The 14,908-nt window shown below is 41.5% G+C and overlaps 2 protein-coding genes across 5 annotated transcripts in view; one reads left to right on the top strand and one right to left on the bottom strand.

Annotated features, from left to right (window-relative positions):
• Nucleotides 1–1,033: 1,033 nt before the first annotated feature.
• Nucleotides 1,034–11,498, bottom strand: nfx1 (nuclear transcription factor, X-box binding 1). Its single transcript, XM_079660975.1, has 23 exons — nt 11,241–11,498; nt 9,617–10,543; nt 8,837–8,998; nt 8,457–8,534; nt 8,183–8,288; nt 7,960–8,031; nt 7,689–7,828; nt 7,486–7,585; nt 7,188–7,405; nt 6,590–6,687; nt 6,452–6,482; nt 6,286–6,368; nt 5,703–5,811; nt 5,401–5,520; nt 5,249–5,328; nt 4,480–4,710; nt 3,958–4,031; nt 3,775–3,876; nt 3,346–3,483; nt 3,176–3,242; nt 1,687–1,832; nt 1,474–1,578; nt 1,034–1,263 (listed from the first exon to the last, which is right to left on the bottom strand). The coding sequence occupies exons 1-23, from the start codon at nt 11,257–11,259 to the stop codon at nt 1,188–1,190; spliced, it is 3,282 nt and encodes a 1,093-aa protein (XP_079517101.1). The 5' UTR covers nt 11,260–11,498; the 3' UTR covers nt 1,034–1,187.
• A 1,667-nt stretch (nt 11,499–13,165) lies between these two features.
• The window catches only part of asap1b (ArfGAP with SH3 domain, ankyrin repeat and PH domain 1b), a 48,926-nt gene continuing 47,183 nt past the window's right edge, over nt 13,166–14,908 (top strand). For all 4 annotated transcript variants that reach the window (XM_079660974.1, XM_079660972.1, XM_079660971.1 and 1 more), the window contains exon 1: nt 13,166–13,897. In XM_079660974.1, coding sequence (XP_079517100.1) covers nt 13,772–13,897 — 126 coding nt within the window. In that variant the 5' untranslated portion in view covers nt 13,166–13,771. The remainder of the gene's footprint in view (nt 13,898–14,908) is intronic.

The following is a 14,908-nucleotide window of genomic DNA, read 5'->3' on the forward strand; positions in this document are numbered from 1 at the left end:
TACTAACTAAAATAACATTACGATATATAGTTTGGTGTGCAGCTAGATATACGTTGTTTTTTAAGTTTTCATCTGTACTCTAAGGCAATTTAACACAATGAAATAAAAGCAAATTAGACCAATTAGGCTGTATAGCAAGAGGTTTTATCAGAAATTCAAGCATGTCACTTGCATGTCAATTTCTATTCTAAAATGCACAAATGACAAACATGGTAAGCATGGACCCAATCGAATACCTTTAAGGTTCTTGAAACCAGCACAAAAAAAAAACATTTTGAGGAGGGCAGAGACCAAGACGTCTGTGTAACGGACTGTTGCTAACGGTTTATTAAAAAGGAATACTGGAAACTGGAATCGGCAAGTTTGTGAAGCACAATCAATAGGTGTGTCATGTCAGCATATGTGTGACTCAAAGCGGAGTAAGAATCTGAATTCTATCAGTGAGACAAGATTCAAAACTGTCAGTTGACATACTATATATATATATCCTTCCCAGTTTACATGTCCTTGAGCAAGATACAGCTCCTTCTCAGGTGCACCAGCTCTGATTATGACCTAACCTATAAACTCCTTGAGGTTTTACAAAGGAAGAGTTTTTGGAAAGTGCAGCACAAACAACTGGGTCAGAGACGTGTATCCAACAAAGCTTTCTTTCCGCAGTGCAGCCCACTCCTTCCCACACACAAACTCAATCAGGTTTACTACTGAAGCCTTGGCGCAACACCAGCAGAAAGAACAAAAGATACTCCTCGACTGAAAATGTCTCTGAAATACTGTTAGAGAATCTTGAGTTGAATGTGCAAAAGCATCCATGGTTAAGATCTTACCTTTATCATGAGACGTGGTTGAATATTGAAGCCAATGAAGTAATTGCATATCAGCAATTGTGTAAGAAGAAGGAATTCACTTTTTATTAAATTAGGTTCACTGAGGGAGTGGTTGCATAAGAAGGAGACAAAGCAACACAAGAGCCTTTTGAAAATGATTTGTTCAAGGCGCCATTAACTTAAATATCTAAATCCAACCAAGTGAGGGTGTTCCCAAACAAGACTTTATTTGATTTTGAACCCACAAGGATTCTTGTTGATGAACAAAAATGACATAAGGTTATTCAGATTTTTTGGCAGATGTAGTCTAATGTTGACAAGCAGATCCTGAGGTTTTCTTCTCCTTTTCATGGGTCTCATTTAGTCCTGTACATCAAAATAATCGATCACAGGCTCTTCTTTAACCATCTTTGACCATGTGCCTCCACTGACAGCCCTGGGTGGAGAAAGGAGAGGAAAATTAGTCATAAGCAGACAGTAAAATCTGAAAGCTAATAAAAACAGAAAGGAAAAACCATCAGCATAATTCATCTTTATTCTAAATAGTATGGGAATAAAGTTCAATCTCAATCTGTTTGAGGACACTTAGCACATTACAGGAATTTGGTTTATGTTACAGTCTTTTGAACCAAAGAAGAAGACTTACTTGCTGCTGTGCTGCTTGATGTGAGCGATGGGAGGAGGGGCCCTCCCAGTGGTCTCTCGCTCTATCAGTGATGTCAGGGTTGAGTTTGGACAGGCACACTTCCCTCTGAAGGAATGAGCAAAAATACATATTTTTTAAATTAACAACCAACCTTTTTATGTGAAGGGGAAGTGCCCAGCATACATGTAAGTTACTGTTTGAGTAATGTCCTACTTGTGGGCTGTGATGACGACGTTGCGTTTGGGCTCGCTGTCGTAGCTCACGCTCTCCACAGTGTAGACCTCGGCCAGCTCGTGGATGATCTTCCGGTGTTCTCGGTTCATGGGCGGGAAACAGTGGCTTCTCTTTGTCTGTTTTCCCTGCAAACAGCAGTAATGTGTCTATTAGGAATGTATGCTGAAAATGCCTCACTGATATGCTTCCTGCTGCCCTCCCCTGACATTTCTAGAGACATTAAGATCAAAAATCGATTCTCAAATAAAGAGTGAGAAGATTCAGAGGATGAAAAAGCAACATTTCTGCAACACAACATTTTTTCAGACTAATTATGACTCTTTCCTTGTGAACAATCATTTTACCATTCTAACCTCTACAAAGGTCTTGGCTTTTCAAGAGACGTCCCTTAGTTCCAGTTATGGGAAATGTTAATGCTACAAGACATTTAAGAATATTATGTGATTCCAACTTTGTAGCAAACAGTCTGGGGAACTTTCAACAGACTTTGAAGTCCATAGATACATGCTTTTCTCGGTCACATATGGTTGTGAATGTGCGGATGTCCACATCATTTTAGCTGTGTAGTGCATGTGTGTTCTGTAACAAGTTTGACCCTTTTAATACACATTAAGAGTTTGTATTACAGGTTTATTTTTGAGAATACCATAAAGAAAAACTCTCAAATGCCCTCACAACAAGGCCAAGAGCAGAAAATGAAGTCATTAAACGCAGCACAATATGCAGCTGATAAATATGAGGAAACCTTTTCATAAGCAGACTGAGGCAGAACATCTTTGACCCCATGATTCACTGTTCCAAAAAGAGATCGTTTTTTTTGGCAAAGAAAACCAAAGCAACAGTGACCTTGACAGCCTCCCTCCTATTAGCCTCAAAGCTGAACAAAAAAAGAACATGGAGACTATTTTTCCAACTGCCCCGTGAGGTGACTACTAATTTAGTCTGGCTTAGGAATGGATAATAAAGAGCCTTCCCCTTCCGGCCAGAAATATAAAAGCTACACAGCTGTTTCTATCTTAAAAAGGGGAATGGGACAGCTGTATATACAACTGGGTCAGGCAGTAGTGCATAAAATAAATACTAGCATATTTACTATAATTATTTGGGTGGTTTAATTAAAAAAGTGTAGTTTTTTGCAAAGGCAGCTTTTGATATGGTATAAATATTGAGAACCCGCATCAGAACATACATTAACTTTGGTTTGAATTTAACAACGCAATGATGTCATCTATGGAGTGTTGTGACAGTTTGTTGCATCTGAACGCCGATTGGGATTGCATTTCTGAGTAGCTTATTGAAGAAAATGATGCAGCACAAATGTTCATGACAGAAGTTAAGGTTATTAGTTTCTCCTCAGTTTTTGCTGCCTAAGAGCAGTGGGCTCTACAAAGCCACCAGAGGGAGCTTAAGAAGTCACCCTAACGGTCATCACCATACTGGCACAAAGGCGCTCTTTGTGCCGTCTTACCTTATTAGCAAGCTCGACAAGATTCTTGATCTCCTCTTCTACGTCCGTGACGAATCTTAGGTCTTTTCTGAAAGCGAGAAAGGAAAAGAACATCTTTATTTCTGGCCGTGGGAACAAACTGAACCGTCAAACCTTTAATGAACGGCCGTGGTGAAACACAAAGGACAGACCTGGCATCGTCTTTGAGGCTGTCGCTGTAAACAGAAGTAGAGCGGGCGTTGAAAGGGTCAGAAGATGAATCTATCTGAAACGCCTCGGCCAAACGTCTGTTCCTCTCCAGAGTGGCACACTCCTGATCACACTCAAGCCTGAGAAAACAAGGCAGATCATTTACAAATAAACACAAGTGCAGATTTGACATCAAATCTTGAAGTGTACTAATTGCTGTACTAAAATAGTTCTTATGAAACAAGATAGTTCTTAGTGGCTGCTGTAACCCATTACATTGGATTGATTTAAATATTAATGCATAAAGAAAAAAGTAATCCGTCAAAGCGAACAGCAAATCCATTTCTATGCAGGAGTACATTTAAATAATGTTTCATTATTGATTACAAAGTATTTATCATGCCACGCCTCACATCTCTAGGTCTCTCTACCTGGTCTGTTTGAGCTCCTTCTTAGTGAGGAAGGGCCCGATGTCCATGGAGTCTCCGAGCTGCAAGTCCGACAGCTTACTGGCCATGGCGATGGCTGCATACCTGCAGAGGGATTTGTGGACGTTTCAAACACACTTCATATTCACAATACTAACAGCTGACCAAAGAGCCTGTTTAACCGACCTCTGATATGAATTGGCTGCCTCTGTGCAGGCCACCATCTCCTTTCGTCGACTGCAATCACACTGTAGAGCGACCTGTGGAAGGAACAAGTATTAGACCCCGTTAAAACATCTTTAGTCTGGTGGAAAAAGGCTTTTGTAAGCAGGTTAATATGTTGTTTGATGCTGTGTGAGGAATTCCCGCAGTAATCTTTTGTTGAACTTCTGAGGTTGGAGTGCAACTGTTATTATTTCTTCCAGTTTTCCATGACAATTACACACTATTAGGGCAGATTTCCTCCATGGCAGGTGTCCACCATTAGAAGAACAGAAATAGTACACAGCTGGACTGAACAAAACCGGAATAATTAGATGATTTAACCCCTGAATAAACTGAATGTATAAACTTAAAATACATTTAACCTGGGTATAAAGTAATTCAAATTAGGGAAAATTAGTCCTGTGCATCCAATCCCTGACCATCTGCTCATCACTTGTAAGCCATATTTGCGCTCCAGCTGTTGTCGGTGGCAGTGTGTGGTACCTTGGTGGTGCAGGTGGAGCGGGGGCAGCTGCTGTCCTGATGACAGGGAGCGGAGCAGGGGTGGCCGCAGTCAGCCCGCGGCAGAGCGCAGGGCTGCCGGCAGCTGCCTTCTGCCAGACACTCGGCCCGGTGGCAGATCCGTCGGCAGCGGTGCATCTCACACGGGAGCATCTTGTCGCACGTCAGGCCGCATGAGATGTCCTGCAGGTGACACGCGATGTTGCTGCGTTGCTGCGGGTAAGGAAATAGGAGACATTAAATAAAACAGAAAGTCAAAAGACATATGCTATACAAATATGGCCAGGATCCGTTGAGTTTTCGGACTATTGGGTTGCAGATTAGAACTTTCCAAAGGGGGGTGCGTTTAGCATGACACATTGGAAATGACTAAATGATAAGTTCAAAAAGAAAGTAGAAAAAAAGTGAAGTCATAGAAAACTATTTCTGCTAAAAGGTTAGCAATGATTGAGTCAGACCTAAACATTTCAGATGTGTGTATCTCACTCTGCTGTAACTTTTATTCATGTACCTTTGTTATTCATGTTTTATGATCTTGTTTTTAAATGCCATTTTATATCTTTGCTTTTAAAATGAGTGTTTTCAAATGCCATTCTATAACATGTTTCTTAATGCTCTTGATGTCTTTCATTTTTGTAAAGCACTTTGAATTGCCTTGTGTTGAAAGGTGCTATATAAATAAACTTGTCTTGCCTAAATCAGAGACAAAAAGAAAATAGGAATATTTATGCAATTTATAAGAAGAAGTTACCTCGTGCTTTCCCATGCACCATTTCTTCGTGAGGTATGTGCATGGTGGACACTTCTCTTCACTGTGGCAGTTGTGAAACACTAAAAGGGAAATGAATGTAAGTATTGTGATTTATTTATGACTAATGTGTACTGTGTTTTGTCTTATCTCACCAGGGTGGTCGCACTCGTGTCTTCTGGTACACATGTTTTTGCACTCTGGTGGCTTTGTGCCGCAGGGGATGGGCGGGTACAAGACAGTGATTCCACAGTGACACGCCAGCTCATCAAAACCTACAGAGGAAGGAATCAGGACGCCACAGAGGATACGAGCCGTTTGGCAACATCATGACACTATCATGCTAGACACATTACCACGAAGATGATGTATCAACCTGAATTTCTTTTTTTTGAAAGGCGGAATAGCTATGACTCATAAACACAGTTTGAGTCCTGAGAACGCCTGCAGGACTTACTGGACTGCCAGCAGGGCTCACAGTTTCCACGGTGACAGGGCTCCTGGCAGCGGTGGAGGCCACAGTTGAGCTTGTAGCCGCAGATCAGGAGGCACTTGTGCTCCACATTCTGGACAGACACACAGAATCCACCACCTCATGTCATCTAGTGCTGTCCCAATCATTTCAATTCAACTGAGGTTTTGATAGTAAGACCTTCAATTCAACACATAAGAACTTTCAACACTTTTAGAACATGTGTGATGCAATCTCATTTGTGTGACTCGTAGCCTCTTTGGGTGGAGGCTGCATTAAACATTTACATAAAAATTATGATTTTGGGAAAGTAATAGCGCGTAATGTAATGTAAAAGTGCTTTGGTTATAGTGAAGTATGCATTTTTATGGTTGCACATTGTGCTTATTTTAAATTGAAGCCCAATAATGTTTTTTTAGTGGTATAAATATGTTGATATTATCCAACTGTGTAAGAATAATGCTGCCAGAAATGTCTCATCTCTAAAATGGCCACTTTCACCATGTTTAAATTGCCTACAGTAGTGTTTGGAAAGTTGAAACTACACAACACTACACACAGTACTCACCACACAACACAGCTCGCCGCACTTGTGTCGGCCGCAGGAGCGTTTCTTGTTGCAGCGCTTCTCACAGGTGAAGACGAGCTCCTCTGGAAGTGAAACACCAGACAATGTAAGGGGGTTTCAATCTCACATTTGTTTTCATTTCACCCGCATTTGTTTGAAATGTTACCTTCCTTTTGGATCGTTGCACAAGGGACCTCCTGAAAAACAAAATATAATTTAACACTGATATCGTAACAGATCACATATTAGGAACGACAGGTGAAAGAAAAGCTGAAAATAAATGTATTCTGGAGTTTCCGCCTACCTTGGTCTTGGCGCGACATTTGCATCTGATAGTGGACGTCAGGGAGCACGGCCCGCAGCTACCCTCATGGCACAACTTATCACACAGGTGGATGGTGTCTGGAATATAACAATTTTTTCAAATTACTTCAGCTAAGGTTAAGCTAGCCATCAGCTCACAACGCCAGATCCATGTAGGGTAGCTAATTCACTTTTAGCTGGCTATCCTTAGCTTAAGTTACAGTTAGCTAGTAGAACGCCTCTGCCTTGCGTCCTTATTGGCTAGAAGAAATGAACTGTTGAAAAGATATACAACTTTGCTTTCTAGCTACATGACCGTCTGGATTGTTTCATGTAAATTGCTTCAAACTTTACCTTTAACATTGTTTTTATTCAGAGAAAACTAAACTCAAATATTGCAACAAGACATTAAAAAGCTTTCTGACAGCTCATATGTTTTCATATCCTATATCGGGTCAGTTTCAGATCTTGTGTGAGGATATCTTCACTTCCCTTCTTAACATGTCGCACTAATTGAGGAGAAATGATTTAGAGTCCAGTGGGAGAGTCTTCACATTGCACTTCCTCTATTTGAGTAACACTTTGTCCCTTATCCTTACCGCTGGAGCCACAGGCCAGGGGCTTGTTGCAGGTCTTTCCACAGGAGGGGATGGCATCAGAGCAGCTGCGTCTCTCGGAGTATCCCAGCTCCAGGAGTTTGGTCAGAGGGGTCTGTCCGCAGGGGCACGACTTCACCAGGCTGGGGGAGAGCGGGCACGGCTGGCACGGACCGCGGTGACAATCCTGCTGGCAGCGGTGAGCTTCACAGTTTAGCATCCTGCATGGAGGGAAGGGAGCGTCAGGCAGTAGAACAAAAACTGTGATTGGATATGATTAGCACTGAGGTGTGAGACTTACTTTCCACATTGTTTTTGACAGGAATAATGTCCCGAACCATTGAACCCATCTTTATCTGTGCCACACAGGACTTCACGAGGGGTAACGCCACAGTAACAAACTAAAAGAAAAGTAGAAAGAAGAATAAAGTAACATTAAAGACCATGAAAAGACATCTGCAGGATAATATTCAGATCATTGTATTGATCAGACAGAACACTCACCCTGCTGGACCTGCAGCTGGCAGGGTGGGCACGTCCCACTGTGGCACACCTGGCTACAGATGTGTTTAGCACAGTTAAGAAAGGCTCCGCACACCTTGTCACACTGCAGGACTGCACCCTGTCCACAGCGCATCGGTCGGCTGAAAATATATAATTGTGTCAATATTATAGGGTCTAATCCACAGATAACAGGAAGAAATCTCCTTGGTAACACATGGGATAAGAAATGTCCGAAGATACAGGGAGAAGCAAACATGATTAGAATGAGTACCTAGTCTTCCCACAGGTGCAGGATTTAGTTATAGAGGCAGGACATTGAGGACACGGTCCAGGATGACATAAGCTGAAGGGAGACAGAGAAAATATAGGTAAACACACTCTTCTAGAGAATATTTGATCAATGACATTTATCGACACGCAGGTTTTTCACAATGTCTCCCTGAAAACACCCTAAAATAACACGATCACTGATTTCCTGTCATTTTCAGGCTCACATGTTACAGGGGTGGTTGCAGTCCGCTCCGCTCCTTTTCTTCCCACACATGTCACCACAGCTGTGTGGAATCTCACTGCGCTGCCACTCAGGGTTTGTCACTTTACCTGCCAAAGAAATGTGGAACACAAAGAGTGAGACATGCTCAACATGGAACTAAAAACAGGTGAGAAAAATACTGTAAAAGCACCAACTTATACATTAAATGATATAACCTGAAACCTCATATATTACACTTTATAATAGGTATTTCCATGAATTAAACAGCTACTCACCACAGAAGCAGGTGTAGGAGGTCGGTTGTTTCGGGGCAACATTCTGGCAGGCCGGACAACGCCAGCCTTCATTTGATTCTGAAAAGCAGATTATTTTATTTTAGTATAAATACATATACAGTATGTGAAACATATTCACACAGGCCTCAAACTGCAATGCAAACTAAAACAGTTGATGCAGCAGGAATGTCAAAGCCCGAGAGCCGTGTTGTTTTGTGAATGGGGCCACAGAGCCTAGTTATTGTCCACAGCAGTATAATACATTACAGTGGATTATGCTGGGGTCTGTTGTTTTGTAGCCTCACAGAGATAACCCTACTGAGAGGAGGGCGTGTCAGTGCTGCTGATAGTAAACATCCAGCTGCTGTGTGAGGTTGTACCGTCTGCCTGCGAGGCCGGGGATCGAGCCCACTTCTTTATGCAGTTCAGGTGGAAGACGTGGAAGCAGCTCTGGCAGCTCCACACCGGCGACATGCAGCGGATGATGTCACAGCAGACCATACACTCGTACTTCTCCTCAGACAGCTGCTCAATCAGACAGCCTGCGGGGGGGGAGGGATCACAGGGTCAGGAGGAGGCAAGGAGGCTTTAGATTATTCGCTTTTTAAACCTGAAAGACCAGAGGGAAGTTCAATCAGAGAAATGTGATGTGCTGAGGAGCGCTGTTCAAACTCGCACTGTCACTATATCAAGATTTTACCATACGTTTTTAGGGAACAAATAATAACCATTAACATTATATAGAAATGTATTATTTATAAGATATGATCATATGTGTATTATTTAAATGATATCTCTCTATATATATAAATATATTTTTTGTAAATATCATTGTTAGCATCATTACTGATATATTTCAAAACCCCTAGTTCCAACCAAAAGAATATATATAAAATATTATTATGATAAAATACAGGGTAATGATGTACAAAGCATTTAGAATTGGCAAACAGTGTTAGATAATTGACTGTGTAACTTTGAAGCTGCCTAATGGTACAAATGTAGTGCTATGTCAAAGGTGGTTTATTAGAAAAAGTGTCTTTATGCAAAGATCACTACAGAAATTAGTTTGATACAATCACCTTAGTATCTGATTGATTTAGTTTTATTTCAATATCACCGACTCCTTGGTTTCCATATCAGAGTTCACATTGATTTACCTGTCTGTGTCTCCTTGCTCTCTGGCACCTTGTCCCAGCTCCTCTGGCCCGGCCTGTGGTTCTGAGGATTTGTTCTCCTCCCCCCTCTGGCCTGGAGAGGCGCGGGTCGCCCTGCGCCTCGGCCAGCTTTACAGGCAGCCGGATCCTGAGATGATCTGCCATATCTGGGGTCATCTTGGACAATGGCCCTCCTTTCTGAGCCCGTTTCCTCTTGAGATGGTGGTTTGGGTGGTTTGATTGGTCCTTGTCTCCTTGCCTCAGTGGGTTTCCTCTGATGATCATCGTATTGAGAGTCCGGACCTGTCCTGCTCCTCTGATTTCTTTCCCTGATGTCTGAAGGAAGGTTTTCTCCTTTGCGGTCGTAGGACCTCTGACCTTGCATGGCTGTGTTGTTCTCCTTTAAGCGGGTGCCCTTTTCATTCTGTTGTCCTCTTTTCGGCTCCTGGATGAACTTCCTTGGTTTTTTAGCCCGGGCATCTGGGTCTTCAGCAGATTGCTCTAAATTCCTGCCCGCATCTTCTCTTCGCCAGCTGGATCGGTCAGGTCCATCCATGGGATTAGGCCCGGATTGAAACCCGCCCGCACCTCTGTGGTTACCATTATTCTGGGCATGATCACCTCCAGGTCTTTGCCAACTGGAGCCACCAGAATTTTCAGTTACACTTCTATTCCCATCTCTCCTCCCTCTACCTCTGCCTCGACTTCTGGCTCCATCATCTCCGTGGTAGGGAGGCTGCTGATGCAACGCATAATTTGAATCATCATGGCTAAATGGGGTTTTGACACCCTGATCAAAGTGTCCATATTGTTGAGAAGGATCATAACTATTCAGGTTCCTGTCATTGCAGTATCTGGGCCGGCCTCTTCTGGATTTTTGCTGATACGGTTTTGGATTTGAAGCCCCATTTGGATTGAGGTCAGGTGGTTCTGCAAACAGAAAAGTGACAGCTATGGGTATAATAATTGCAATTCAAAATAGTCTTTTTTTTTAATAAAAGGAATAAGAACAATTGTCATCACTGATCACAGATCATTAACTGTAAGTCTATAGCAGAGCCAAAGATACGAGAGCACCACAATTAACAATATTTGGTATGATTTACAAAAAACTATAAAAGCAAATGTAATATTTTAATAATGGTATGGATTCATTAACCTTTCTTGGCTGATGTACTATTCTACTACTATTCATATGCAAGTTATGTAGTCAGCCGTTGTGCTAAAACCGATTAGTAACTAAATCACAAATACACCAATTGTAAGACAGGGTAGTCACATGTCTATTAACTCCTGGTACTGTATTTCAGATCAGGTGTAATGTTGCGTTTCAAAGTTCACGGTTACATCATCCTGATGACACAAATAAGAAAGGCTAACATTAGCAACCGTTGGAAAATCCAATGCGCATCATAAATGAAAAATCAGCTCGCTTATGTTAGCTGAAAGTTCACGTTAGCTCTCGTTAGCTTTACATCACACTAGCTAAATTACTACATAGTAAGAACGGTTATCAAGTACATTTAAGTAGCCAGTCCAGCATTACCGAGACTTTCTGTTAGATTGTTGCAGTAAGAACTTGTTTTTTGACTGTATGGATGAATTATTAAGACATAAAGTGAGTTACCTGAGGAGCCCTCGGCCATTCAGTTGAACTCTGGTTGCTGTTTCTCCCACGCCACAAGTTTAACACCACAGACTGTTTTTCAGAGATATGACAAGCCTATCTAGGTACTCCGCGACAATAACCACTCTCTCGCCCTTGTTCTGACTGTTCAAATGTAGTCAAACTCCCTAAAACAGCAGTTACAATCTCCTCCAACCTTCCACTCACTTTATCAACACTAGCTTAAAGCTAACACAAGCTATGTCAAGAGAGCGAGAATCTAAAACGGAACTTCCGGTCAGTATTTTTAAAGTAAAACGGAAGTAATTAAACATGAAATATTTTACCGCATCTGACAATACATTTCACATAAAGAAGAATCATTCGATGACATTATTGTTTTAAAAACAGAGGAAAAACAGAAAAACAGGTATTATAAGTATTAAATATTAATAATAGTAATTTGCTGCGAATCACTGGGAATGAAGATTACATTTCACTGATTCTAATGTTAATGGAGTCCACAAGGTGGTGCTCCATGTTTGGATTAATGGGGGATATTATTAAATGTTATAACTGTTCAACCACTAAAGACTGTTCTTTAAGTGCACTACATACAGTATGATGTTACAGTATACATATTTGTATATATATAACTATATAACAACAAACTGGTAAGGGGGAGGTCATGAGTCATGACCTATGGCTTTAGAGTGGGGGCCATTGTCTCTGAGATGGGTAGGTAATACAACACACCATTGTGAACTTGGTTAAACAAGGAAATAGTTCATGTTACTATGTTACATACTTCCTATCTGCTTTTGTCTTATACATACACATATTGTATTACATGTGTATTTCATTGTGTTGTATGTGTTTGTCTGGCAGCAACCTATGAAGGGACAATCAGGCTTTTAATTAATAGAATGCATTTATTTCAGAAAAAAAGTACTATTTAGACAACGGCAGTACAGTGAGTCATACGATTATTATTTGGACACCTAGTATAACATATATCCTACCACTTAATTCCAAGAAACACAATTTCCCCCCCATGTGACCATAAATGTACTTTAATTGGAATGTACTCATCTGACGGTAGGGGACACTAATGCAACTAAACCAATCAATGCCCATTTTTGCCTAGGAAAAATAATGTAATGAGCTGTAACAGCGTGATGCTTCATTTGGTTCTTTAAAAAAAAAAAAAACTTTTCACAAAAAACCCCAAAAGATCATTAAAAAATCATTAAACTGAATACTACAGTGGTGAAATGATATGCCAAAGCAGTGATTCTCAAAGTGTTGCGTCGTTGACATGATTGCTACGGTAAAAAATAGAAGCCATACCAAACGATTTTCAAAACATTTGATATTAAACATGTAGGCCTACATTGAATTGTCTTGCATTTGAAGGCAGCAAGGTCAAACTAATACTATTTGGTTTGGCTTCTGAATCTATTTCTCAAATGGCACTCAGGTCTGTAACTAGCCTTCTCAGTGTCGCCACAAGTCAAACAAACGAAGCATTAATGTTTTTTCTGTAAATCGTTGTTTTCTGTGGGGCTCTCCCTGCAGTCACATATTCCAGATCACGCATGCGCAGACTGGCTCCTCGACCGAGTCAACCAGGCGAAGTGGGTGGGAGGGAGTTAAGTGAAGTTTCCACCAATGCGAACAAACTACATTAAAAGAAGTATTTATGTTTTCAAAATAAAATCATAAATGATATATTGACCGGAGGCTTCTACTTTATGATAAAATAAATATCGATATAAACACAAACTATGGTTCAGTTAATGTTTTTAATAATTTACATGTAATAACAACGTAAAATGAACTAGCCATAAAATAAAACTGCACCCTATGGTTTTACTCTGAAAACCTTGACCGGAAATCCCATCTTTCTGTGCACCCAGCTTGACTGTAGCTCTCTGAGAAGCTCGAGCGCGGCCGAGCAGGAGAGAGTGGCAGTGAATGTGTCTGCGGCAGCTTTTAGCGTTAAAAAACACAAACTACGGCCGAAGAACAGAGGACCGAACCCCGCTGCAATTAGAGACGACCTCGGAAGACCATGGACTATGATAAATTCTAAAAAGAGACTGGTAACTGTGGGCTGTTTTGACGACAAGCGGTTTATTGAACATCTGTAGAGCATAATGAGGGCATCCGCTATTCTTTACGGTGGTTTTTCCTCTGAGGTTTAGTTAGACGCTGAGTGACACTATTTATAAATGCGTCGCTTTTAGACATCCACTCAAGGAATAGACACACCGAGGGGATAGAGCCTGCAGAAATTTAGTTAATTCCCTCCTCCCATGGCCCCTGGGGAACAGTGAAGTCATTTGAGAAGTCACCGGAGAAGAAGACACGTCTTAACCATCCCGATAGTTTAACAGTTTTGCGCGAGAAAAAAAAAATCTACATTCCCCTTCCATCGGCTCGCCGGCACACCACTGCTTTTTCATCATTTTTTTCAGTTAATCTTACATGGTTTTAGCTTTCTGAGAATTCATCGCCGACCCTGCTGTGGGCATTTTCCCCGTTAAAGGATGCCGGATCAAATATCCGTGTCCGAGTTCCTCTCGGAGACAACAGAGGATTACAATTCCCCGACAACATCCAGCTTCACCACCCGACTGCAGAGCTGCAGGAACACCGTGAATGTGCTGGAGGAGGTAAGGCCACGGTGTCAGCCTGCCTGCGGGCTGTGTGCATGATGGATGGGTGGATGATTGATGATTTAACAAAACAACCAAATAAACTATATTATTATATTAAAAATGCATCCAATTAAAAAAGAAAACAGGCTTACAGGGTGGAATGTTATAACACCAACCAAGGCTACATAACCAAAAATGCAACTGTTGATACATGACAGCATTTCAAAACCTCCTTAAATTCATAAGAATGCTGCACATCCGCACCTGTTGAGCTGCTTTTTCGGTGAAAGTGCATTTTTCCTGACAACATTCCCCCCCCTCCACACATGCAGATCTGGTGTGTGTAGGTGAACTATCATCTTGTGTGTTTGTGAATCTGCTGCTCTTTCTTGCCAGAGCTGTAGAGAACTAATAGAGGGGGTGGATGGCTCTGGTGGTGTAAGGAATAGAAAGATGTGCACTCAGGCCTGCAGCTCTCTGTGTTCACTATTACATAACTCACAGCTTCAGAACATGCTGCCAGGCTGTGGCAGTGTGTGTGAGTGTGTGACAGATAGAGAAAGACCAATCTCTACTCACTGGCAGTCAAATCAGGATTGAACCGTTTTAGGATTAAAGACATTCCCCACTTTTACATGGGCCAAATTTTATTTAAAACGATCCAGAAACACCTCCAAAGTCACACTCAATGTTGCTGTGTCACCTCTGATCATGTAGGGACAGTGTAATAAGGCCAGTCAGGTGGGTTGCTATGTGAATATGTGTGTGTTTCCCACCTCCCCACCCCCACCATCACCCTCCATTGGCATGCTTCCTGCTATGATTAAATGGAGCATCAAACCAGGGGAGCGCCCACCTTCACTGTTGTCCGTGAAAGCCAAAATGTGACCTAATTTCCCACTTTAAAGTGCATTTAGCTGCAGACATGAATTACTTCAGGATCACAGTATTTAGTTTAATCTGTCATGTAAAGCAGAAACATTGAACGTGACTAAACTAAATGGTTTATTTATTGTACAGATATAA

Source organism: Notothenia rossii, assembly GCF_949606895.1.
Source record: "Notothenia rossii genome assembly, chromosome: 12".
NCBI lineage: Eukaryota > Metazoa > Chordata > Actinopteri > Perciformes > Nototheniidae > Notothenia > Notothenia rossii.

Bases quoted from the DNA above. Each gene is read 5' to 3' on its own strand.
- nfx1 (XM_079660975.1), bottom strand. The intron at 5,812-6,285 runs GTGAGTACTGTG...GTGTCTGTCCAG, and splicing joins GCGGCGAGCTGTGTTGTGTG to AATGTGGAGCACAAGTGCCT. The intron at 5,521-5,702 runs GTAAGTCCTGCA...CTTCCTCTGTAG, and splicing joins TGAGCCCTGCTGGCAGTCCA to GTTTTGATGAGCTGGCGTGT.